Source organism: Barbus barbus (genome assembly GCF_936440315.1).
Source record: "Barbus barbus genome assembly, chromosome: 16".
Lineage (NCBI taxonomy): Eukaryota > Metazoa > Chordata > Actinopteri > Cypriniformes > Cyprinidae > Barbus > Barbus barbus.
The window spans coordinates 11,908,432-11,929,432 of record NC_136744.1 but is presented as its reverse complement, the minus strand read 5'-3'; the positions used below and the strand labels follow the sequence as shown (position 1 = coordinate 11,929,432).

General features: G+C 39.8%; 2 protein-coding genes across 4 annotated transcripts; both read left to right on the top strand.

Annotated features, from left to right (window-relative positions):
- The first annotated feature begins 6,085 nt into the window (after positions 1 to 6,085).
- Positions 6,086 to 9,748, top strand: LOC306882629 (uncharacterized protein). Of its 2 annotated transcripts, none has more exons than XR_013785273.1 (2): positions 6,086 to 6,522; positions 9,624 to 9,748. XR_013785273.1 is itself a non-coding variant. In XM_079437411.1 (2 exons), exons 1-2 carry the CDS (start codon positions 8,613 to 8,615, stop codon positions 9,680 to 9,682), a joined length of 636 nt encoding a protein of 211 aa, XP_079293537.1. In that variant the 5' UTR covers positions 6,086 to 8,612; the 3' UTR covers positions 9,683 to 9,747. The 2 variants fall into 2 exon arrangements, 1 of the variants encoding a protein (XP_079293537.1); XM_079437411.1 differs by having other exon boundaries at positions 6,086 to 9,189; positions 9,624 to 9,747.
- A 1,443-nt stretch (positions 9,749 to 11,191) lies between these two features.
- LOC306882628 (gamma-aminobutyric acid receptor subunit gamma-1-like) lies at positions 11,192 to 20,893 on the top strand (the record flags this gene model as incomplete). 2 transcript variants are annotated; one of them, XM_079437409.1, is made up of 9 exons in its annotated part: positions 11,192 to 11,262; positions 13,665 to 13,825; positions 16,278 to 16,345; positions 16,516 to 16,736; positions 17,022 to 17,104; positions 17,559 to 17,696; positions 18,055 to 18,207; positions 18,361 to 18,560; positions 20,618 to 20,893. In XM_079437409.1, 9 exons carry the CDS (start codon positions 11,192 to 11,194, stop codon positions 20,891 to 20,893), a joined length of 1,371 nt encoding a protein of 456 aa, XP_079293535.1. The 2 variants fall into 2 exon arrangements, with proteins under 2 accessions (XP_079293535.1, XP_079293536.1); XM_079437410.1 differs by having other exon boundaries at positions 13,665 to 13,829; positions 16,282 to 16,345.
- Positions 20,894 to 21,001: the final 108 nt, after the last annotated feature.

Below are 21,001 nucleotides of genomic sequence, written 5' to 3'. Positions count from 1 at the left end.
CTGATTCTGACGGCACCCATTGTGACCATGTGATGTAATGCAAAATTTCTCCAAATGTTTTGATGAACAAACAAACGTCCACAGTACATCTTGAACTATTAGTTTAAACTAAAAACAGAGAATCTAGCTGAAATAATATAAGTTTAAGGGTTTTTCAGTTAACAATCATTTTAGTCAACAAAATGTAACAAAAATACTTTTCTGGTTTTAGTTTAGTTAACAATAGTAAAGTTAACTTCAGTGGAATGGCATTTTGAGCTGACATAGCACTAGTCAATACACATTGATAAATTTGCCGTGTTCCGGCTGCTTCTTTTATTTACCTGCTCTTAAAAGCCTTTATCTGGTTCAATCCACTAGACTCCCAATCCATATTGTCTTTCTGCATTTCATTGCCTTTCCGTCTCTCCGTTCTGTCTAAGAGCTTTTTATGTAGCTGACTCTGCTTTGACTAACCAGCAGAATTTGAGATTAGCAGCGCTGAATGGAATCTGTGCGCATTTATCTAAGGTCTTGCTTTAATGGCATAACAGTGGCGCTCCTTGCTCATTTCTTTTGGTTATGGAATTGGTATCTGCCTGTATGAGATACAGCTATCAATGCCCACACAAGGCTAAACAGAGAAAGACAGTACTCCATCAACCTCCCTTCACTCCTTTGCACCTTCTAGAAAAGCATATCTTTGGGTACAAACAAGCATCTGTCAGAACAGATGTGTCCACTTGTGCGCACAATCATCGCACACACAGACTTGACCAGAGGGGAGACTCAAAATCTAAACTGGATTTCATTTATTGGCCATTTAAGGTGAAACTGATGCTGACTCCTTGTCAGGTGGCATTATCAAAGCGTTCTGCCTTAAGCGACGTCTGTGAGGATGTCGTGAGGGTTTATTGGATGTGAAAGATCACAGAGGCAGAGCATCCAACCAAGTGTGTGCTTGCTTGTGTCTGGTAACAGGCTGAAGCCATTTGAAGCCTTCACAAACAATGCCTAACTTTTACAGTGAATTCCTCAGCTAACAATGCATGTCACAATGAAAGAGAAACAATATGAGAACAAAACAAAATCATTTATTCTTTCAAATAAAGGGAATTAATATGGTATTTACGTCACCTCTGGCACCTGTTGAGAATGTTTGAACATCTCTGATATGTATGCAGAGCTGCTGCTCCAAATTATAATTGTTTGTTTAATGAGAGTATTTCATTGTTTCCTAATTGCATTCCTCCTCTCCAACAGACTGACAATGTCACAGCGCTTTCCTTTCAAGATTTGATTTGTTGTGGCTTATGATAAATGAACAATCAGAGAGAACAAACAACACGGTGGAATTCATGGCTGTTCAATGGGAATATATTGTTTTCTTTAGTGCATGGACATGCTCTCTTTACAGTACCTTGCTTTAACATTGTTTTCTATATTTGAAATAAAATAAATGAAAGAAAAATTTCAGTTAGTTAATTTCAGAAACATTTCTACATTTAAACATTTTCTTTACATTTAAAATAATAAAAATTTCAATCAAATATTTTACTTTATTTTTATTACAGAAAACAATTTTTAATACTGGCAATTCAATGGGAATATAGTTATAGCTTTATTTAGCACATGGACATGCTCTCTTTACAGTACTTTACTGTAATCTTTAATGCCTGTAATCATATACCTAAACTATTTAAAAATGTTTTGTATTTTAAATAAAATAAAAATATGTGATAAAAAAACTTTAAAAACAAACAAAAATGCAGAAAGTCAATGCACGCTAAAGTACTAAAATTGCTACTAAAACTAAAATATTTAAAACTAACCGTTAATGCTAAATAGCAATTTTAGAAAAGGCAAAAGGGTGCAACAAAATTACCAAAATCTGATTATCAAAATGAAAACAAAATAAAATATAATTCAACAATGCAGTAATACTAAAATAACACTGATATATGGCATTAAAAAAACACTATGAAATTAATGCATTGGAGGTTACCACAGGAGCAGGCAGAAAATCAGATTTCATCTGTGCCCATATTTATGCATACATGTGTGCGCTGAAAAAAAAAGACAGAGATAAAAGGTTGCTAGATGGCAGATAAAAAAAAAATAGGGGAAAGCGGGGAGAAATGGGGTTGGGATTCCTCTACAGAGAAACCAGCAGAGCATGAATACGGAGTTGGTTGAGTTGCCTGGCAACAGAGGGGACATGCACAGGGCTTTGATGCTTAAAGTGTGTGACAGGACTTGACTGTTTGTTCTCTGTGTTTACGTAGTATGTGTGTACTATATATATATATATATATATATATATACAGTCAGGTCCATAAATATTGGGACATCGACACAATTCTAACATTTTTGTCTCTATACACCACCACAATGGATTTCAAATGAAATGAACAAGATGTTTTTTAACTGCAGACTGTCAGCTTTAATTTGAGGGTATTTACATCCAAATCAGGTGAACGGTGTAGGAATTACAACGGCAAGCCATCCTTAGGCTGAAAAAACAAAACAAACCCATCAGAGAAATAGCAAAAACACTAGGCGTGGCCAAAACAACTGTTTGGAACATTCTTAAAGAAGGAACGCACCGGTGAGCTCAGCAACACCAAAAGACCCGGAAGACCGCGGAGAACAACTGTGGTGGATGACCGAAGAATTCTTTCCCTGGTGAAGAAAACACACTTCACAACAGTTGGCCAGATCAAGAACACTCTCCAGGAGGTAGGTGTATGTGTGTCAAAGTCAACAATCAAGAGAAGACTTCACCAGAGTGAATACAGAGGGTTCACCACAAGATGTAAACCATTGGTGAGCCTCAAAAACAGGAAGGCCAGATTAGAGTTTGCCAAACGACATCTAAAAAAGCCTTCACAGTTCTGGAACAACATCCTATGGACAGATGAGACCAAGATCAACTTGTACCAGAGTGATGGGAAGAGAAGAGTATGGAGAAGGAAAGGAACTGCTCATGATCCTAAGCATACCACCTCATCAGTGAAGCATGGTGGTGGTAGTGTCATGGCGTGGGCATGTATGACTGCCAGTGGAACTGGTTCTCTTGTATTTATTGATTATGTGACTGCTGACAAAAGCAGCAGGATGAATTCTGAAGTGTTTCCGGCAAGATTATCTGCTCATATTCAGCCAAATGCTTCAGAACTCACTGGACGGTGCTTCACAGTGCAGAAGGACAATGACCCAAAGCATACTGCAAAAGCAACCAAAGAGTTTTTGAAGGGAAATAAGTGGACTGTTATGCAATGGCCAAGTCAGTCACCTGACCTGAAACCGATTGAGCATGCATTTCACTTGCTGAAGACAAAACTGAAGGGAAAATGCCCCAAGAACAAGCAGGAACTGAAGACGGTTGCAGTAGAGGCCTGGCAGAGCATCACCAGGGATGAAACCCAGCGTCTGGTGATGTCTATGCGTTCCAGACTTCAGGCTGTAATTGACTGCAAAGGATTTGCAACCAAGTATTAAAAAGTGAAAGTTTGATTTATGATTATTATTCTGTCCCATTACTTTTGGTCCCTTAACAAGTGGGAGGCACATATGCAAACTGCTGTAATTCCTACACCGTTCACCTGATTTGGATGTAAATACCCTCAAATTAAAGCTGACAGTCTGCAGTTAAAGCACATCTTGTTTGTTTCATTTGAAATCCATTGTGGTGGTGTATAGAGCCAAAAATGTTAGAATTGTGTCGATGTCCCAATATTTATGGACCTGACTGTATATAACATTTTAGGAAACTTTGTGCATGCTATTATAGCAGGTAAATAGAATGTATTATTGCATTAAAACTTTATAACACTACAAATATTAAGTTTTTTTCAAGTACATTACATTAAAATCACTAAAAACTAATTTATACAGATGATATATGAGTATTTCAAACATTAAAAATCCTGATTAGGTTATTGTGCTTGTAAAAGACCTCATCATACTGTTATTAAAATGTGCTTGTGTGTGTGTAGTCCAGCAGAGAATATCTCAGGCACGTCTCAGGCCCTCATCATTTTGTCTCACTATGTTAATGGCTGACAAAATAATAGAGATTTTTTCCATTCCTTTCATTTGTGTCAGAGCATCAGAGCACATCTGAATACAAAGTACTTCACCATGAAGAGAGGCTGCAACAGAACACTGGCCTTTATACTGAAATCATTTCAGTATTTTAATGTTTTGAGAGAAATGTATAATCAAATATAAATCGAAACATATCCAACATATCATTATAGTAGAATTACTATGAACTGAATTCATGTGATGTTCTGATACACATCTGATATTTTGAACTTTTCAATGTTATTCAAGAAATGATGTCAAAGAGAAGAGGAAATTGTTTTGAGGATGAGGTGTCTGGAAAGCCTCCATTTCTGCTCTTCTTGCTGCATGGAGCTCTCCATGGTGCTGACAATAATGGAGTATAAAGCTGAAGGACCAGCCAGTTATGAACAGCCTATATATATCAGGAGGTGAATGTCTTCCAGATCACAAAGCCATATATGGCCATGAATATTGCAAAGGTGTCTTAAAATGGAGCTGCAATGGCTATGTGTTGTAAATCTGCTGCTTTGAAATTCGTCAATCTCCCATATATTGTACACCATACGCACCTGGAGGGTCAAAATGGCATTTAGATTTTAATGTTTTTTGTGGATTTGATCTTTTTTAGCTTTATTTTCAATGTAATGAAATCATCTAAGAATTTGATAATACACAAATGTTGTTTCAGTCACGTTCATTTGTTCACTGTATTATGTTCATGGAGATCTGCTTGCAAAATCAAACACACCTGAACCAGCTAATTAAGATCTTCAGGAACACTTGAAAATTACAAACAGGTGTGTTGGAGGAGGAAGGCAGATCTCTAAGAACAGGAGGCTCCTGCGTCTGAAAGCTGAAAAGTGCTGCCTCCGCAGGTAGCATACGGAGGTCGGATCTCAACGAGGCACGCCCGCATGCAATAATCATTTTACATCCTGTCTACTGAAATACCATCATTTGATCGATTTTTTTGAAGGCAGTATAAATGTATCTTTCGCTGCCTATGATATCCCACAATGACAGTTGAGGTAATAAATAAAGATGGCATCTGAAAGTTGCGGTTGGTGGTCAGTTTGCGTGTAAATTACCAACTTTTACCACTTTTGATGTAATTTTTGTGAGAAATTAGTACAGTAATTAAATGTTTGTGTGATACACACAAAGTATGTAGACAATTGTGTTATGTTTGCTTTATTTTCCTCTGATTATTTGTATTAAGTTCATTGATTGCATTATTTCCTAATGCAGTGTTTATGTGCAAATTAACAATTGTATATTGATCTACATGGGGAACAAAAGGGACTCTTATTTTCACATTCTGATTGGAGAGTCGCGGACAGAACCACGAACTGCGCAATGTGCGCATGCGTCCTCAGATCAGCAGAGGAGCTGTGAAAGAGCAGACGCGACTCTCACGTTCTTCTGACATTATTCCTGTTTTACAGGTAACAGTAATCTGTCTAGTGTTTAAGTATGCTCCAATGATCATTATATCTGACTGCAGTGTTGTATTACTTGGTTCAAGTCACAAAATGTTTGTTTGTTCATGTTAATGAGTTAATTAATAGCGTTAAGTATCTCTGGGAGGCTCACTCTGTGGTCGTGTTTGGCGCGCTTTATAGTCACGTGACCACTCACTGAACAAGGCATAGAAAGCAGCTGGATCTGTGTGTGATCCATTATAAATGTACTCCTATGGGGAGAAAAGGAGTGAGTTGCATTTCACATTGGTTTTAAGAAGCAAGAGTAGTTTGAAATACTCAAGTTTACAGTTAATATGATGAGTAAATTCATATAAAATCACTTTGTGGTTATTAATATCATTATTGATGTTCATAAAATGTTTGTTGAATATTTAGTTAACTAAAAATGGTAAAATGAAGAAAGGACACAAGAGAGTGTCAGAATATGATTTATTTTGATGTTGGTGGCACTTAAGTGATGTAATAAGAGCAACATAGACGAAAGAATGTAAAGTAATGCTTTAAAAGCAATTGTTTGTACTGGCAATTTACTGGTTGTGCATTAAATAAACAGATCAGCAGAGGAGCTGTGAAAGAGCAGACGCGACTCTCCCGTTCTTCTGACATTATTCCTGTTTTACAGGTAACAGTAATCTGTTTGCGGGGTCTCTGAAATCGAGGCCTGCAACAGATTATTGGGGGCTCGTCCGGGATCGGCTCCACGTGACACGAGGAGGCTGATCCAAAGATTCTAGGACCGTGGGACCAGATGGCGCTGGGGCTAGAAGTCGGCGGCTGCTGCGTCAAAGGTGACAACGAGGCACACAGAGGGGTGGACAGACTGCATGTCTTCATCCTGAGGTTAAGGAGGTTCCGGAAAGGACGACGGAGAATAACGTCATGGTGGATCGTACAAGGAAACGCTTGGTGTGGGACATCCGAAAAGATCTGATCACACTACCGGCTGATGAACTGTTCCACATTACCAAGGCTATCGGGCCTGTACAAGGTAAAGATTCATCTGAACTGGACCTGGAGGACAGTGAGGGTTGTTTGGAGTATATCAATGCCTTCATGTCAAGTGAATCCTTGCTTGAGACTGAGGATCAAGGAATGAGTGGACTGTTGTCGTTGCAAGAGACTGTAAAATCAGCAAAACAGATTTGCACTGCTATATGTACATCTAATGTTGGTGCAGACACTCACCTTACACGTGCCACATCCACTCACCACTGATGAACAGACTCTGACTACTAATGGCACTTACCTGACACCACCTCATGCTGAAACTGATTTAAAGGGTGTTAAGGGGGCTGAACCTATAGAACAAGCACAGATATAAGTAAAATGCTTGCAGAGTATGAAACACTTAGCAGGAAAATACACCAGTACATGACTTTGCCCAACCTGTGGTACAGGGGTGTGCTGCAACACCACATCTGGACAAGACAACCCAGACACGTAACTCATGACTTCATGAGTTCATGTATCCAGCCACGTGAGTTCAAGATATACGGAGGCCAGATTGGTGACCACTCATCAGACATCACGTATAATAATGTATGCAGACAGATGGACGCTGGCCTCAGAGAGAACTTCAGCGATACCGACATTGTCAGAGGTGTGCTAAGAATCATTAAGCCCGGCATCTTCAAGGACATGCTGATAAATAAAGACGACAGGACGGTAAACGAGTTAAAAGGGTTCCTACAGTCACACCTGGGAGATCGGAGCAGCACAGAACTATTTCAAGAATTGATGTGCACCAAACAAAGCGACCACGAGAACCCTCGACAGTTCTTATACCGTGTAATGGGGTTGAAACTGAAAATACTTTTTGCAGCAAGGCAAGCTGATTCAGCCCGCAAGTATAGTGCAGCCACTGTGCAAGACATGTTTTTACACACAGTGTACCAGAGTCACCGATGCAAAGACATTCGCAGCGAATTGAAGCCACTGCTTGCTGACAGTAAAGCCAAGTTCACACTATACTTTTTACACGTCGGTAGATCGCTGTGCTGTTCAGACTACATGACTTGATTGTCTGTCTTTTAGTCGTTGTGGTGTTCACACTACGTGACTTTATGTAAATGATCCGCAACCAGGGTTACACACTACACGAGCTGACAACAACTCTGTCACCCAATGACTCAATTCGGTCCCTAAACCACGTTTTGTCATGAAAACACGCGAGAATTGACCGTTTGCAAAGAGCTTGATTGACAGGCAATCAGAACACCGCTGCTTTCCGCCATCTTGCCCGACAGCTACGGCCAGTCTTCATAGAAAGATGTGTTAAAACGGGGTGAAAAAGATCGACTGAATTGAAACTTTTTCAATATAACTAAATATAAAAATGTGCGGAGGGTTAAGCTGTGCTGTTGTTGGCGTGTCCCTGTATAAAGCAGAAGAAACCCACCGCACATGTCCGAGCACCTATAGGTAGCATCACCACACACTCACCCATGGAACTGGTATGCATTGACTACTTGCACCTGGAACCAAGCCGCGGAGGGTATAAATATATCCTGGTGGTCATGGACCACTTAACAAGGTTCGCCTAAGCCTACCCGACCAAGACCAAGTCGAGGCGGACTGCAGCAGAGCGCCTGTTCCAAGATTACATTGCACGCTTTGGATATCCGGCACGACCAGGGCCGTGAGTTTGAAAACAAACTTTTCTGCACTCTCCAACAGTTCGCTTGAATTGGCTACTCGAACATCGCCATACCACCCCCAGGGCAACCCAGTTGAGAGGTTCAATCGGACTCTGTTACAAATGTTAAGAACACTGGCAGACAAGGAAAAGGAGAGGTGGAAAGATCACTTACTTCAAATTGTGCATGGTTACAACTGTACACGGCATGAGTCGACAGGATACTCACCCTTTTTCCTCTTGTACGGTCAGCATCCTCGCCTTCCAGTTGACCTGATCTTCGGCCTGGTGGAACCAACAGAAGAAATCACACCGAAGGGGTATGCAAAGCAGTGGGCACACAGAATGAGTGAAGCATACCAGATCGCGGAGAGCCACAGTCAACAGTCAAGTGCAGTATAAAAGGGAAAGCGCAGTATGACCAGAAGAGGGGGGGGGGGGGTATGCTGAAGGCAGGAGACCGAGTGTTGGTCAGGAACCTTGGAGAGCGAGGAGGCCCAGGAAAGTTACGGTCCTACTGGGAAAAAGCTGTATATGTGCTGAAGGAACAAGCAACAAACAACCCTGTGTATGTTATATATCTTGAGAACAGTGACCGTAAAGACCAGGACACTACATCGAAACCTGTTACTGGTGAACGACCTACCTGTAGACGCTCCAGCGACGACACCCCCGGATCCACGAGACCTGAAAGAAAGAAAAAGACAGTGAGACACACGAGCAATGACAATATGGATGACAGAGACAGTGACCTGGTCAGCTCTGATGCAGAGAGTAGTGCAGGAGGATACTGGTTAAGAGCCCCAGTCAACTGGCCGACATTAGGAAGCGACCGACCCCCAGACCAAGTTCCTGTAAGGAAAAACATTCAGGTTATGCCGGGAGGGGAAAGCTCAGGGCAGATTCAGGACAGAGAAGTGCAAAGAACAAGTGAGAGTCCAGTAGAGAGCTGGGCAGCTGCTTACCTTGAGGCAGTACATCCAGTTGATGCTGGCGAAGGAGACGGAGCAAATACAGAAAGTGAGCCTGATTTTGTTGACAGAGCTGAGACTCTTGGAATGGAAGAAGAGACCAGTGTGAGAAAGTCAGCTAGGGAGAGGAAACCAAGGCAGATTTATACGTATGACATGTTGGGCCAACCTGCGATCCACCCCTACACCCCCACACTGAACTCAGTTACTGCTTACTCCATCCCACACATGCCTGTTTGGGGTTTACAAAAATACATCACAACCATTACTTACCCTCACTGGTACTTACCTTCAGTCCACACACCTTATGGGGTTACAACAGCTGTTTATTGAGAATGGTTAAGTGTTTGGTAATGGGAAATGAGAGGTTGATCACTGGAGCTTTTCTTATTTTGTCAGGGAGAGTGTGATGCACAAAGTATGTACACAATTGTGTTATGTTTGCGTTTCTCACGTTCTTCTGACATTATTCCTGTTTTACAGGTAACAGTAATCTGTCTGCGGGGTCTCTGAAGGCGGGGCCTGCAACATTTGCTTGGTGATCACCAAAGCCCTCTCTGTTGTGCTGTAGATCATTAAACTGTCATGCTGCATGAGAAGTCCATTCGAAATCAGTTTTGTGAAGTACCTTTTGTGCAAACACTGCCTGCAAAGCCACCGCCTGATAAGGCAGAGAGGCATCAAGCTTTCAGACGCAGCTCTAAACACACATACATGCATGTTTACCTATCAATCTAATTGGAAACATACTTTTATCCATTGTTTTATATAATTACAACAACCAAACCCACTCTCTAATGTACAAATTTTTACAATAAGAAAACATAATTTTTTTAAGTAGTTTTTACCAATGAGCATATTCCCAAAAAGAGGTCCTGTCAGATTTAGCTCACTTTACAAATTTGTTCTCAAAATATGGTTAAGCAGCACCCCCCCCCCCCCCCCCCCCCCCACACACACACACACAAAATGAGTATTTGCGTTTTATAATTCTGTATGATGTATAAGCCGTTTCTTCATGGGGACCAGATTTATGACCCCACAACATCATACACTTCAGGTTTTACAATCATTGTGGGGACAGAATAATCAGAATAATTCTGATAAGAATATAAAATGATAAGTTTTCAATAAAAAATTTGAAACTAACAAACCAAATTCTGATTCCTCCTCCAATTAATTACTAAAAAGGAATTATTTTTACATATAGGCTAAGAGTAGGCTACAGTATTCAGTAACCACAAAAATGACACAAAAACATCATAAAAGCTCCAAATATGCTCGAGAACAGAAATCGCATCAGCCTGAGGTTATCATAGCTACAGTAAGCCAAGCTCTTCTCGTACATTGTAGGCCTATATTTCCATTATCACTTTATCATACATTGTTAAATGATTAAAACTGTTATAAACAACAACAACAAAACCTTAGTGGACTGTTTGCCATCTTTAAGATTAGTCAGCCATTCGCTTTAATAGCGAAACACCATAGGCCTATTGGTTAAACGAGACTGTCAGGAAATTACTGACAGAAATTCCTTTAAAAAGATCATCCACGCACACCATCAAAAACATCATTGCATGAGATAAATTTGATCTTCTTTATAAATTCTATGGTGAAGTTTGGTCACAGTTGGCTACTTTGGGGCAAAGCAATTGCAAATGTCGCATTTGTCATTTTATTAGTCCCAAACAACAGCAAAACTAAGGAAAGGTCTCATAAATCACAGCTTGATGTAAAGTCGCTGAGGTAGAGCAGTCAGCTCTTTTTCTAATAACTCCCGAAACATCGAGAGTGTCTCACTCAGCAGATCCCTGGATGAACGCAGCGGTGCCGCAATCAGCGAAATCCCGCATTCACCATTCACATCCACACCGCCTCTGCTGCCTGACACTATATGCTCAAGCTATGTGCATTTGTCTAGACAGCAACTGACAGCATACGCTGACGCTTTCAACTACCGTGTTAAGAATCGCTCAAAGGTTTGATCGTCTTTAAGCGTCTTTAATTAATTTCGGAGATCGTTTGGTTATAAACCGAGCTCTCGCACGATGGTTCTGCTGCATCGCCGCCGGAGAAAAGAGACGCTGGTTTGGCTGTTGCCGGGTCTGCTTGGAGTCTGGTAAGTTTTCGCTTCATAGGGGGCAAAAGAAACAAGGGGTGCAATCAGTGTGACTATTAAAATAGCCCTTGACCGAAACACACACTTGGACAGTCCACGACGCGAACAGCTGGCGTGCATCTGTAACGCGAAGTGCCGCAGAACGATTTACTTTTACGCTTTTCTTGTAGTACATCAAATTCATCCGCCTAAACACCTATAACTGCCAATCACGACACGTGCTGTTGTCTGTACACTTAAAACATTTTAGAATAATAATACAGATTGTAAGGGACTTTGCTCAGGGTATTCGTGTTGATGTCTTTTTAGCGTGGACGTGCAATGTCTCCAGTCTCCAAACAAACAACCTTGAGGATACTTTAGCCAACAATCAGCTACAATACCATCAACAGCACCAGAACCACACTGCTTACACACTAGGTTTTGAATCTTCATATAGGTTAGTCAGATTATAGGGTATTTCACAATTTCTCCAATGTAAATGTAAATGTTATGCATAAATTGTAGTCCACATTAACACTTATGTTGGCTCGCGCTACTTTGCTTTGCTTCATCTATTTTTTTTCCAGCTCGGTCAACGGGTACATATGTAGGCTACATATGTTTTTAACAATTTTCAAAAATCGTGTTTTTTCATTGTGCATTCCAATTAATCTCAATTAAACTGCAGTTGGGTTATTTTGATTTGGTAAAAAAAAAAATACAGCTAACTAACACAATGAAACACAACAAAAACAAGATTTTTGAATATTTAAAAAACAGAGTTATCTGTTTTTGCAAATAAACTCTTCATATGTAAATTGTTAATATAACATAGGCTATTGGTTTGCAATATTTACAATTCTCTCATTTACTTACATCATGTTAATTATGTAATTGGCATTAACCATTTCTAAATGTCTCATCTTTGCCCAAAAACACCTTTTCCCTCTTATTCAGGCCTTTGTTTGTCTTCTGTGTATTCATCATGGTTATTAGCACTTGCCTCTGAGGCCCACAAAGGTCATTCAGAGACTACTGTTGTGTCCAGACAATATAAACTGCATTTGAGGAAAATATTCTTTCTGTATTTTCCATTGACAGCCTGCTTTTCAAACGCTCAGCGCTGTGCCTACGGGGATCAATAACCTACATTCTCTCCACCCACCTGGGTCTCGTCCACAGGGATGCTTCATATTGATTTTTCTGTCGTTCATTATTTGCATATGTAGGGGAATGTACCGTTTAGATTTCTTGTTTATAGACAAAACTAAAATATATAATCACATTTACCACTCTGTCTGGGTACTTTTTTTGAAGATACATTTTTAGACTATTCAGATGTGAACACATTTTAATGTTTTATTGTGTCACATCTAGATAAATGACAGTACTCTACATTAATCGAGCAAGTATAATTTTACTTTATTTGGCTGTGTCTACTATTTAAATTTTTGTTCTCCTCAAAATGACAGGCATTAAATAAATTTGAATCTTGGGACCCACTTTATATTACTATGTACTAACATTTAAATTAAATTTGATACAATTCTCTTATTGTGTACATGTCATACTTACAATTAAAAATACCTGCAGGAATTACATCTGTAATTAATTAATATCTATAATTATAGGCCTACTGCTGACCCTTTATTCCACCCTTAACCGTATCTCATCTCAATAACAGCAAACATGTACACTGTACCTGACAATTGTAGTACATAGTGGCTAAAGACACCTAATATAATGCAGAGCCGAATCTTGTTTTGTATATTTTGCAAATTACCCAAGAGGGTAATCTTTTGGCCTGTTTCATTGCGTATCACCTTCATTTCTCCAAAGCAAAAGTTGTGACATCAGAGGAGACTGAGTCTAGACTGAGTGGGAATGGTGCACATTTTAGTTAGAAGTGATACCCGATATGTCTGTTCCTACAGATAATGCTCCAGAGAATAAATTTAGAAGCTCTTACACCATATCCTGCAAGAGAGCGAGTGCAAGAGGGAGTTGCTGGTGATAATTTAAACCCCTCACCTTCAGCTGTTCCCTCCCTCCACTGCCAGAACACATCTTCATTAATCACTGCATTCTTTTATTAGAACCTCCTCTTTGTATCTCCAGCACTGCGCTCATTTAAAAGACCCTTCTCTCCTGCTGTCAAGGCGGCCCATACATTTACAGTCACTGATGACTTCTGTTATCTGTTCTTCCTGTAAAACTCATCATACGAATTCTCTTTCTCCCTCTGTCTGTCAAATTTAGCTCTCTAAACCAGTCGCTCGGTCTTTAGAAGTTTAAGCTCCTAATATAAACTGACTCCTCTTTTAACTACTTTCAATTTGAAATCTAATATTGCTCTATTATTTACCTCGCTGCTGTCTGTCTACTCATATTGCCTCTGTTTGTTTCTGTTTTTATGACAGCATGGCATTTGGCCCGAGCAAAGCAGAGGAGGAAGATTACGAGGATGTCCCCATAAATAAAACTTGGGTTTTATCACCAAAGGTCTACGAGAGCGACGTCACTCTTATCCTAAACAAATTACTGCAAGGTTATGACAACAAACTGAGACCAGATATCGGAGGCATGTCCAATTTTTTTAAAAGGTTGAATGCTTATCTGTGCACAAAAATTGCCTGCAGATATGTTTATGGGTAACTGAAATATGTTAATAATTATAAGATAATGCCATCATTATTATGAAGCCGCATGAAGAGGAACACACTGTGACAATTAAACCCTCCAAGCAATTCAGAGTTTCTCTGTAATCATAATTTTTACTTTACCATCAGCATTATTGCAGTGTTAAATGAAAAAGTGCTAGGCTTTAGGATTTTGCAGATGTTTTTCTCTACGCCAGGTCACTTTATTCTCAGTACATCAGTGTTCTGGAAGCGACGCAGCTGACTAGTGTTCAGTTATTTAAGAGGATTTATCTCAGTGGTGTTAGGGTACAATAGACCCAAATCACTATTGATCTTCCTTTTTTATCTGTGTTCCGTGTGTCTGAGATATAGGGAGAGGGTGTAAGTATGAGCAGTACTCAGTTAATCAGATCGCAGAGCAAGTGCTGAGGGATTGCAGGTCAACTTGCAGAGTTTTTGTGATTTGTCACATCTCTGCGACTGGATTTCCTGCGACAGGAATATTTTTGAAACCGCAAGGATGAGGATTCAGGGAGCTTTGAGTGATTTGGGTGGCTGTTATGGAAAACATGAATTGGTTTGCAGCCCATTTCACTTCTGTAATGAGATGCATATGAAACAGGATATTCAGTGAGAAAATTTGATTGTATCTACCAAGGGCATAGGTTTGCTTTTCACATCGGTGGGGACATTAACCCAAGTACCCCTAAGCACCCCCCCCCCCCCCACCAAACACCCAATCATTTAGGCATTTTTGATAGACCTTTCACCACAGTTTCATGTCACCTAAGGTCTTCATTTGTAGCGTATGCCAACATATTCATAACTCCTAAACAGTTTTTTTTATTATTTGTTAGTGTGATTAACAGGCAATAATTACACAATTTTTATTTTGTGAACCAACAACAGCAGCATCAGAGTGCTGGGTGTCTTTATTATGCATCACTTTATTTTAATATTAATCGAATTGGACCCAGGATGATTCTGAAAGAATACTCTGCTGTTGCTGTAGTAACGAACACAAGAACGCATCTGATTGACAGATAAACCGCATGCTGTTTCAGTGTTGTTTTTTATTTTGTGGTGGATATTTCAGCTAACAGGTTGATTTGTACATTCAGTTTATTACAACATTAATTTAAAGTTAAAGACTGTCCGCGGCGGCGACTCAGGATGCTGTTCCAAATCCTACTGCATCACCAGTGCCATTTACATATTTTTACCATAAAATCACATTATATTTGTCCCAAATTATTGTTAATGTTCATAAGGACTTTACCCTAGGCTGGAAGATTGTGTATCTTTTCGCACAACCTTTTTATGTCCGTATGCTTTATATAGGGAGCTAATAACCATAGATTGCGCTTTCTCTTTTCGTTTGCTCTGTTTTGTCAAACACCGTACTTCAATCTCATCGATGCAACTTTGTTAATTCCTGAAGTGAACTTCTATATTAACTGTTTTGGACTGCTGTCTTGAATTGGGTACAATACCTGGCTGTGAGTTGTTCTAAATGCGGCTGCGCTTCTCGTCCGGTGTGCGACTGTTCCGCCCACCAATTAAATGCGCATCCTTGAAAGCGCGCAGTTTTCCAACATAGCCTATTTACTTTAACTTCTTAGGTAATATTAATGGTATGACGTTTCATATGCGTCCGAAATGCTTGGGACAGTTTGGCAGTCGCTGGATATTGGTAGGAACACGTCCCTGGCGCCCCCACCCCTAATTATACGCCCCTGGTATCTACTGATTGGGAATTGATTGGATGGTTACATGCCAGGATGAAGCCAGACTTTGCTAAAAATAGCTGGCTATTGGTTGTGCTATTGGCTATTGGCTAACATTATTCAATAGCCCATTCTAAGTGATGCAGAAAGAGAAAGAAATAGAATAATAATAAATGATTGAAGCTTATGAAAACAAACATATTTATCCATGGAAGTCCATTTCTGCCTCAGAATTATGTGAGACAGCCTAAATAAACTTGCATCTGCAAAATATAAATTCACAATTCTGAGAAGAAAAGTCAAAATTGTGAGATAAGATGTCTTAATTAACTTTTTTATTTTGTGGTGGAAACAAAAACACAGGATTATGAGACGTAAACTTAATTCAGAGAAAAAAGTGCCAGAATACCAGAATATCTTGAAATTGCAAGAATTCTTCCAATATTTTCCCATGTTTTTCCTATGACGTGAAAAGGGTGCATTAATTAACTATGGTCAGTTTTGATTTTATGAATATAATCTGAAATGGATGGTAAATACAGGCTGTATATACATTTTTATTAAATTGTGTTATTGTGATATTACAACTGTATATATATATCATTTTTTATTTTTATTTGATTGTTATGATGAATAATTATTGCAATTTGAAATTATATTCTAGTGAGACCGACTGTGATTGAGGCGGCAGTGTACGTGAACAGCATAGGTCCAGTAGATCCCATCAATATGGTGAGCAGAAATGTACAATAACACATTATGTTCAGAGTTGTAAATAAAACACCCATTTAGATCCATTTCACGACCATCATATCCACTGTCACAACCAATAGCCACATAATTTCACAGTTACAAAAACAACCGTAAAACTTTTACGGATAGACCTCTCATTGTTTTTTTAGGAGTACACCATAGACATCTTCTTTGCTCAGACGTGGTACGACAGCAGACTCAAATTCAACAGCTCAATGAAACTCCTCATGCTCAACAGCAACATGGTCGGAAAAATCTGGATCCCTGACACCTTTTTCCGCAATTCGCGCAAATCTGACGCCCACTGGATCACGACACCCAATCGCCTTCTGCGGCTCTGGAGCAATGGAAGAGTGATGTATACTCTAAGGTGTGTCCATTAAGAGACGAGTGAATGTTTGTACGACAAAATTACATGTCCTCGTATTCCTGTCCCGTAGCATTTGCTTTCGTACCAAATGACACCCGTCGTCTGTTGCAGCACATGTTTAAGCCATTACATCTGATTCACATTTGTTTATGTCAGAGACTTTTAAATCAGACTGAGTGTGTTCATAATACAAATATCAAAGCCAGCACAAATGCACTACCTCTTAAATGTCACAATCAATATTTTTTTGTTTGTTTTGCTATTGTCTATGATTCTTTTTGTTAGGTTGACTATTAATGCGGAATGCTACCTTAAGCTGCATAACTTTCCCATGGATGAACATTCGTGCCCTCTGGAGTTTTCAAGCTGTAGGTGTTAAATTCTTATGTCAATCTGTCACTCAGCCTCAGTCCTGTCCTGAACGCTGCCGGGCAGCCAATCCCCATACATTGCCTCTGTCAGCCAACCATGCATTGCCAATATTGGCCAACCAAACCTTAACATTGCAGAAGGTCTGCACCAACTACCATCCTCTAACCTTGCAATGAGTGAGGACAGACATCATCCTTCTCCAGCTCTCTCTCCATCCCCTCTCTCCTCTTCTCAGTCTGTGTGACCCCTCCATCCGTTATTATCATGCCTCAGCTTCTCATGTGTCATCATCCTCTGTGAGCACGGGAAAGGCATGCTGCGCTTTAGTCTAACAGAGTGCTGCTGTGTGAAGCCTCAGTGCCATTCTGCCATCACTGTAACTTCTTATTTACATACCGAAACGAAAGGTCAAATGCAATCTGGTGGATGTGATTTTTTTTACATTTGCAGATGGGTATCCAAAGAATGAGATCCAGTATAGATGGCAACGTCGTTCAGTTGAGGTTGCAGACCAACGATACTGGAGGCTTTACCAATTTGCCTTTGTGGGTCTACGGAACACTTCTGATGTGGCACACACTCAGTCTGGTATAAAAAAAAACACATATACACAATAAATAATAATAACAGACAATAATTTCAGTACAATAGATTTATATATAATAATCAAAATAACAATAACAGTAATTGAGCAAATATGATAACTTAGCATTAGTAGATTATAATAGCATAATAGTAGATCATAATAAATTAGTTGTTATTATTAATAATGAATAATAATAAACAATGATTATAATTGTTGTTATTATTATTATTATTACTATTTTATTGTTATTTATTAATAGTATATTTGGAGTCATTGATTATATTTTGATAATTAAGTTATGCATAAGTTTAAGCATTTTGGTCATTAAGTTGCTTAATTGCTAGTGTCTGGTATTAATAGGGGAATATGTGGTTATGACCATTTTCTTTGACCTGAGCCGGAGAATGGGCTACTTCACCATCCAAACCTACATCCCCTGCAGCATGATTGTGGTTTTGTCCTGGGTCTCTTTCTGGATTAACAAGGATGCTGTGCCTGCCAGAACATCTTTAGGTAATTTAAAAAGCTTCTGGATTAATACAAATCAATAGGAACAACAATAGCATTTCATTACATTATGTGAATGCATTACAGAAGAGCATGTGAGAATGAAAAGGAAATGCGTCAGTGGGGGTACTCAAATACTGTGCATCTTGATTGGCTTAGGTATCACAACGGTGCTCACCATGACAACCCTAAGCACCATATCGAGGAAGTCCTTGCCGAAGGTGTCGTATGTGACAGCCATGGATCTGTTTGTGTCTGTCTGCTTCATCTTCACCTTTGCTGCTCTTATGGAATATGGAACTCTGCATTATTTCACAAGCAATCGACAGAACAAGAAGACCAAATCAAGCCATGCACAGGTGAATGAACTTCATTCTGTTATTAAAGGGCCAGTTCCCCTAAAAAGCAATATTCTTTCATTTACTCAGATTCATGTCATTCGAAACGAGTATAACCTTCTGTGGAAAACAAAATAAGAAATTCTGTGCTCTGTTGGATATAAGTACAGTGAATGGGAATCAGCACTTTTATGCTTCTAAAAAGATCAAATACACCATAAAATATCATAAAAGCAGTCCATGTGACTAGTGTGTTACATTCCAGGTTTGTGAAGAGACAGAATCTATGTGATTCATAAGCAAATCATACAGGCCACTTATGAGAATTGGATGAACCAAAGATCCCATTCAAAAGCTACTGCTACATGCTAAGGAAAGCTCAAATGTCAGGATTTTCTGTGAATTACCACATAATTCTGGTCTGCTTCTAACACAAATCTATCATATCAACCATTTTTCTGACACCTGTATTTCGTTTTTTGCTATTTACTTTCATTAAATTGAAAAAATGGCCCGAATATTCTTTAAAAATATACAGTATCTCACATAAGTAAGTACACCCCTCATATTATTGTAAATATTTTATTATATCTTTTCATGTGAAAACACTGAAGAAATGACACTTTGCTACAATGTAAAGTAGTGAGTGTAAATTTCTGTAACAGTGTAAATTAGCTGTCCCCTCAAAATAACTCAACACACAGCCATTAATGTCTAAACCGCTGGCTACAAAAGTGAGTACACCTCTAAGTGAAAATGTCCAAATTGGGTCCAAAGTGACCAGAGCTTCACATGTTGCCACTGGAGTCCTCTTCCACTCCTCCATGACGACATCACAGAGCCGGTGGATGTTAGAGACCTTGCACTCCTCCACCTTCCTTTTGAGGATGCCCCACAGATGCTCAATAGAGTTTAGGTCTGGAGACATGCTAGGCCAGTCTATCACCTTTACCCTCAGCTTCTTTAGCAAGGCAGTGGTTGTCTTGGAGGTGTTTTTGGGGTCGTTATCATGTTGGAATACTGCCCTGCGGCCCAGTCTCTGCTTCAGTATATCACAGTACATGTTGGCATTCATGATTCCCTCAATGAACTGTAGCTCCCCAGTGCCGGCAGCACTCATGCAGCCCCAGACCATGACACTCCCACCACCATCCTTGACTGTAGCCAAGACACACTTGTCTTTGTACTCCTCACCTGGTTGCGCCACACACGCTTGACACCATCTGAACCAAATAAGTTTATCTTGGTCTCATCAGACCACAGGACATGGTTCCAGTAATCCATGTCCTTAGTCTGCTTGTCTTCAGCAAACTGTTTGCTGGCTTTCTTGTGCAACATCTTTTGAAGAGGCTTCCTTCTGGGACAACAGCCATGCAGACCAATTTGATACAGTGTGCGGCGTATGGTCTGAGCACTGACAGGCTGCTGAGTGGAACCTGTCCTGTTAAACCGCTGTATGGTCTTGGCCACCGTGCTGCAGCTCAGTTTCAGGGTCTTGGCAATCTTCTTATAGCCTACGCCATCTTTACGTAGAGCAACAATTCGTTTTTTCAGACCCTCAGAGAGTTCTTTGCCATGAGGTGCCATGCTGAACTTCCAGTGACCAGTATGAGAGGTGAGAGCGATAACACCAAATTTAGCACACCTGCTCCCCATTCACACCTGAGACCTTGTAACACTAACGAGTCACATGACTCTCGTTTTCTCATGAGAGAAAATGGGCCCAATTTGGACATTTTCACTTAGGGGTGAAATGTGAGGGGTGTACTCACTTCTGTGAGATACTGTATGTAATAAATAATATAAAGTTACACGAGGATGATAACAATGACTAAATGTTAAGCTTTATGTTGCTTAGAACACAGAACAAGTAAGCACCTAGCTGATCAATGATATGTAAAATGAATTTGCTTACTGCAAAGTTTACTTGCGTATTTACAGCTCACTTTAGAATAGGCCACATTGTACTTTTGTTTGCAGTTAATTGAGTGTGCTGTGCAGCAGCTCTGGCATTTGTAATTTTACTGCACATTGTTTTAACAATAAAGCGGTAGTGACCTTGCTGTTCCTCTGTGTAGAAACCCAGCATGGTTAACATCAGACCAGGGACATCTCTACTGCAGATGAACAATATTGCTCCCTACCACGAGGATGACGATTATGCGTATGAATGTCTGGACGGGAAAGACTGCACCAGTTTCTTCTGCTGCTTTGATGATTGTCGCTCCGGAGCTTGGCGTGAGAACAGAATGCATGTCCATGTCTCCAAAATCGACTCCTACTCCCGAATATTCTTCCCAACCGCCTTTGGCCTCTTCAACCTTGTCTACTGGATTGGATATCTGTATCTTTAAAGATGTTTGGCAAGTTGGAAAGGGACTCGGTTCTAGTAATATTTGCAAATCATCTGTAAATTCTCCATCTGCTACATCTGGCAGCATCAACCTTTGAGAGGGGATGTG

Coding starts and splice junctions, on each gene's coding strand:
- LOC306882629 (XM_079437411.1), top strand. CDS start 8,613: ATGCTGAAGGCAGGAGACCGAGTGTTGGTCAGGAACCTTGGAGAGCGA. Junction 9,190..9,623: donor AGACGGAGCAAATACAGAAA/GTGAGCCTGATT, acceptor CCTGTTTTACAG/GTAACAGTAATCTGTCTGCG.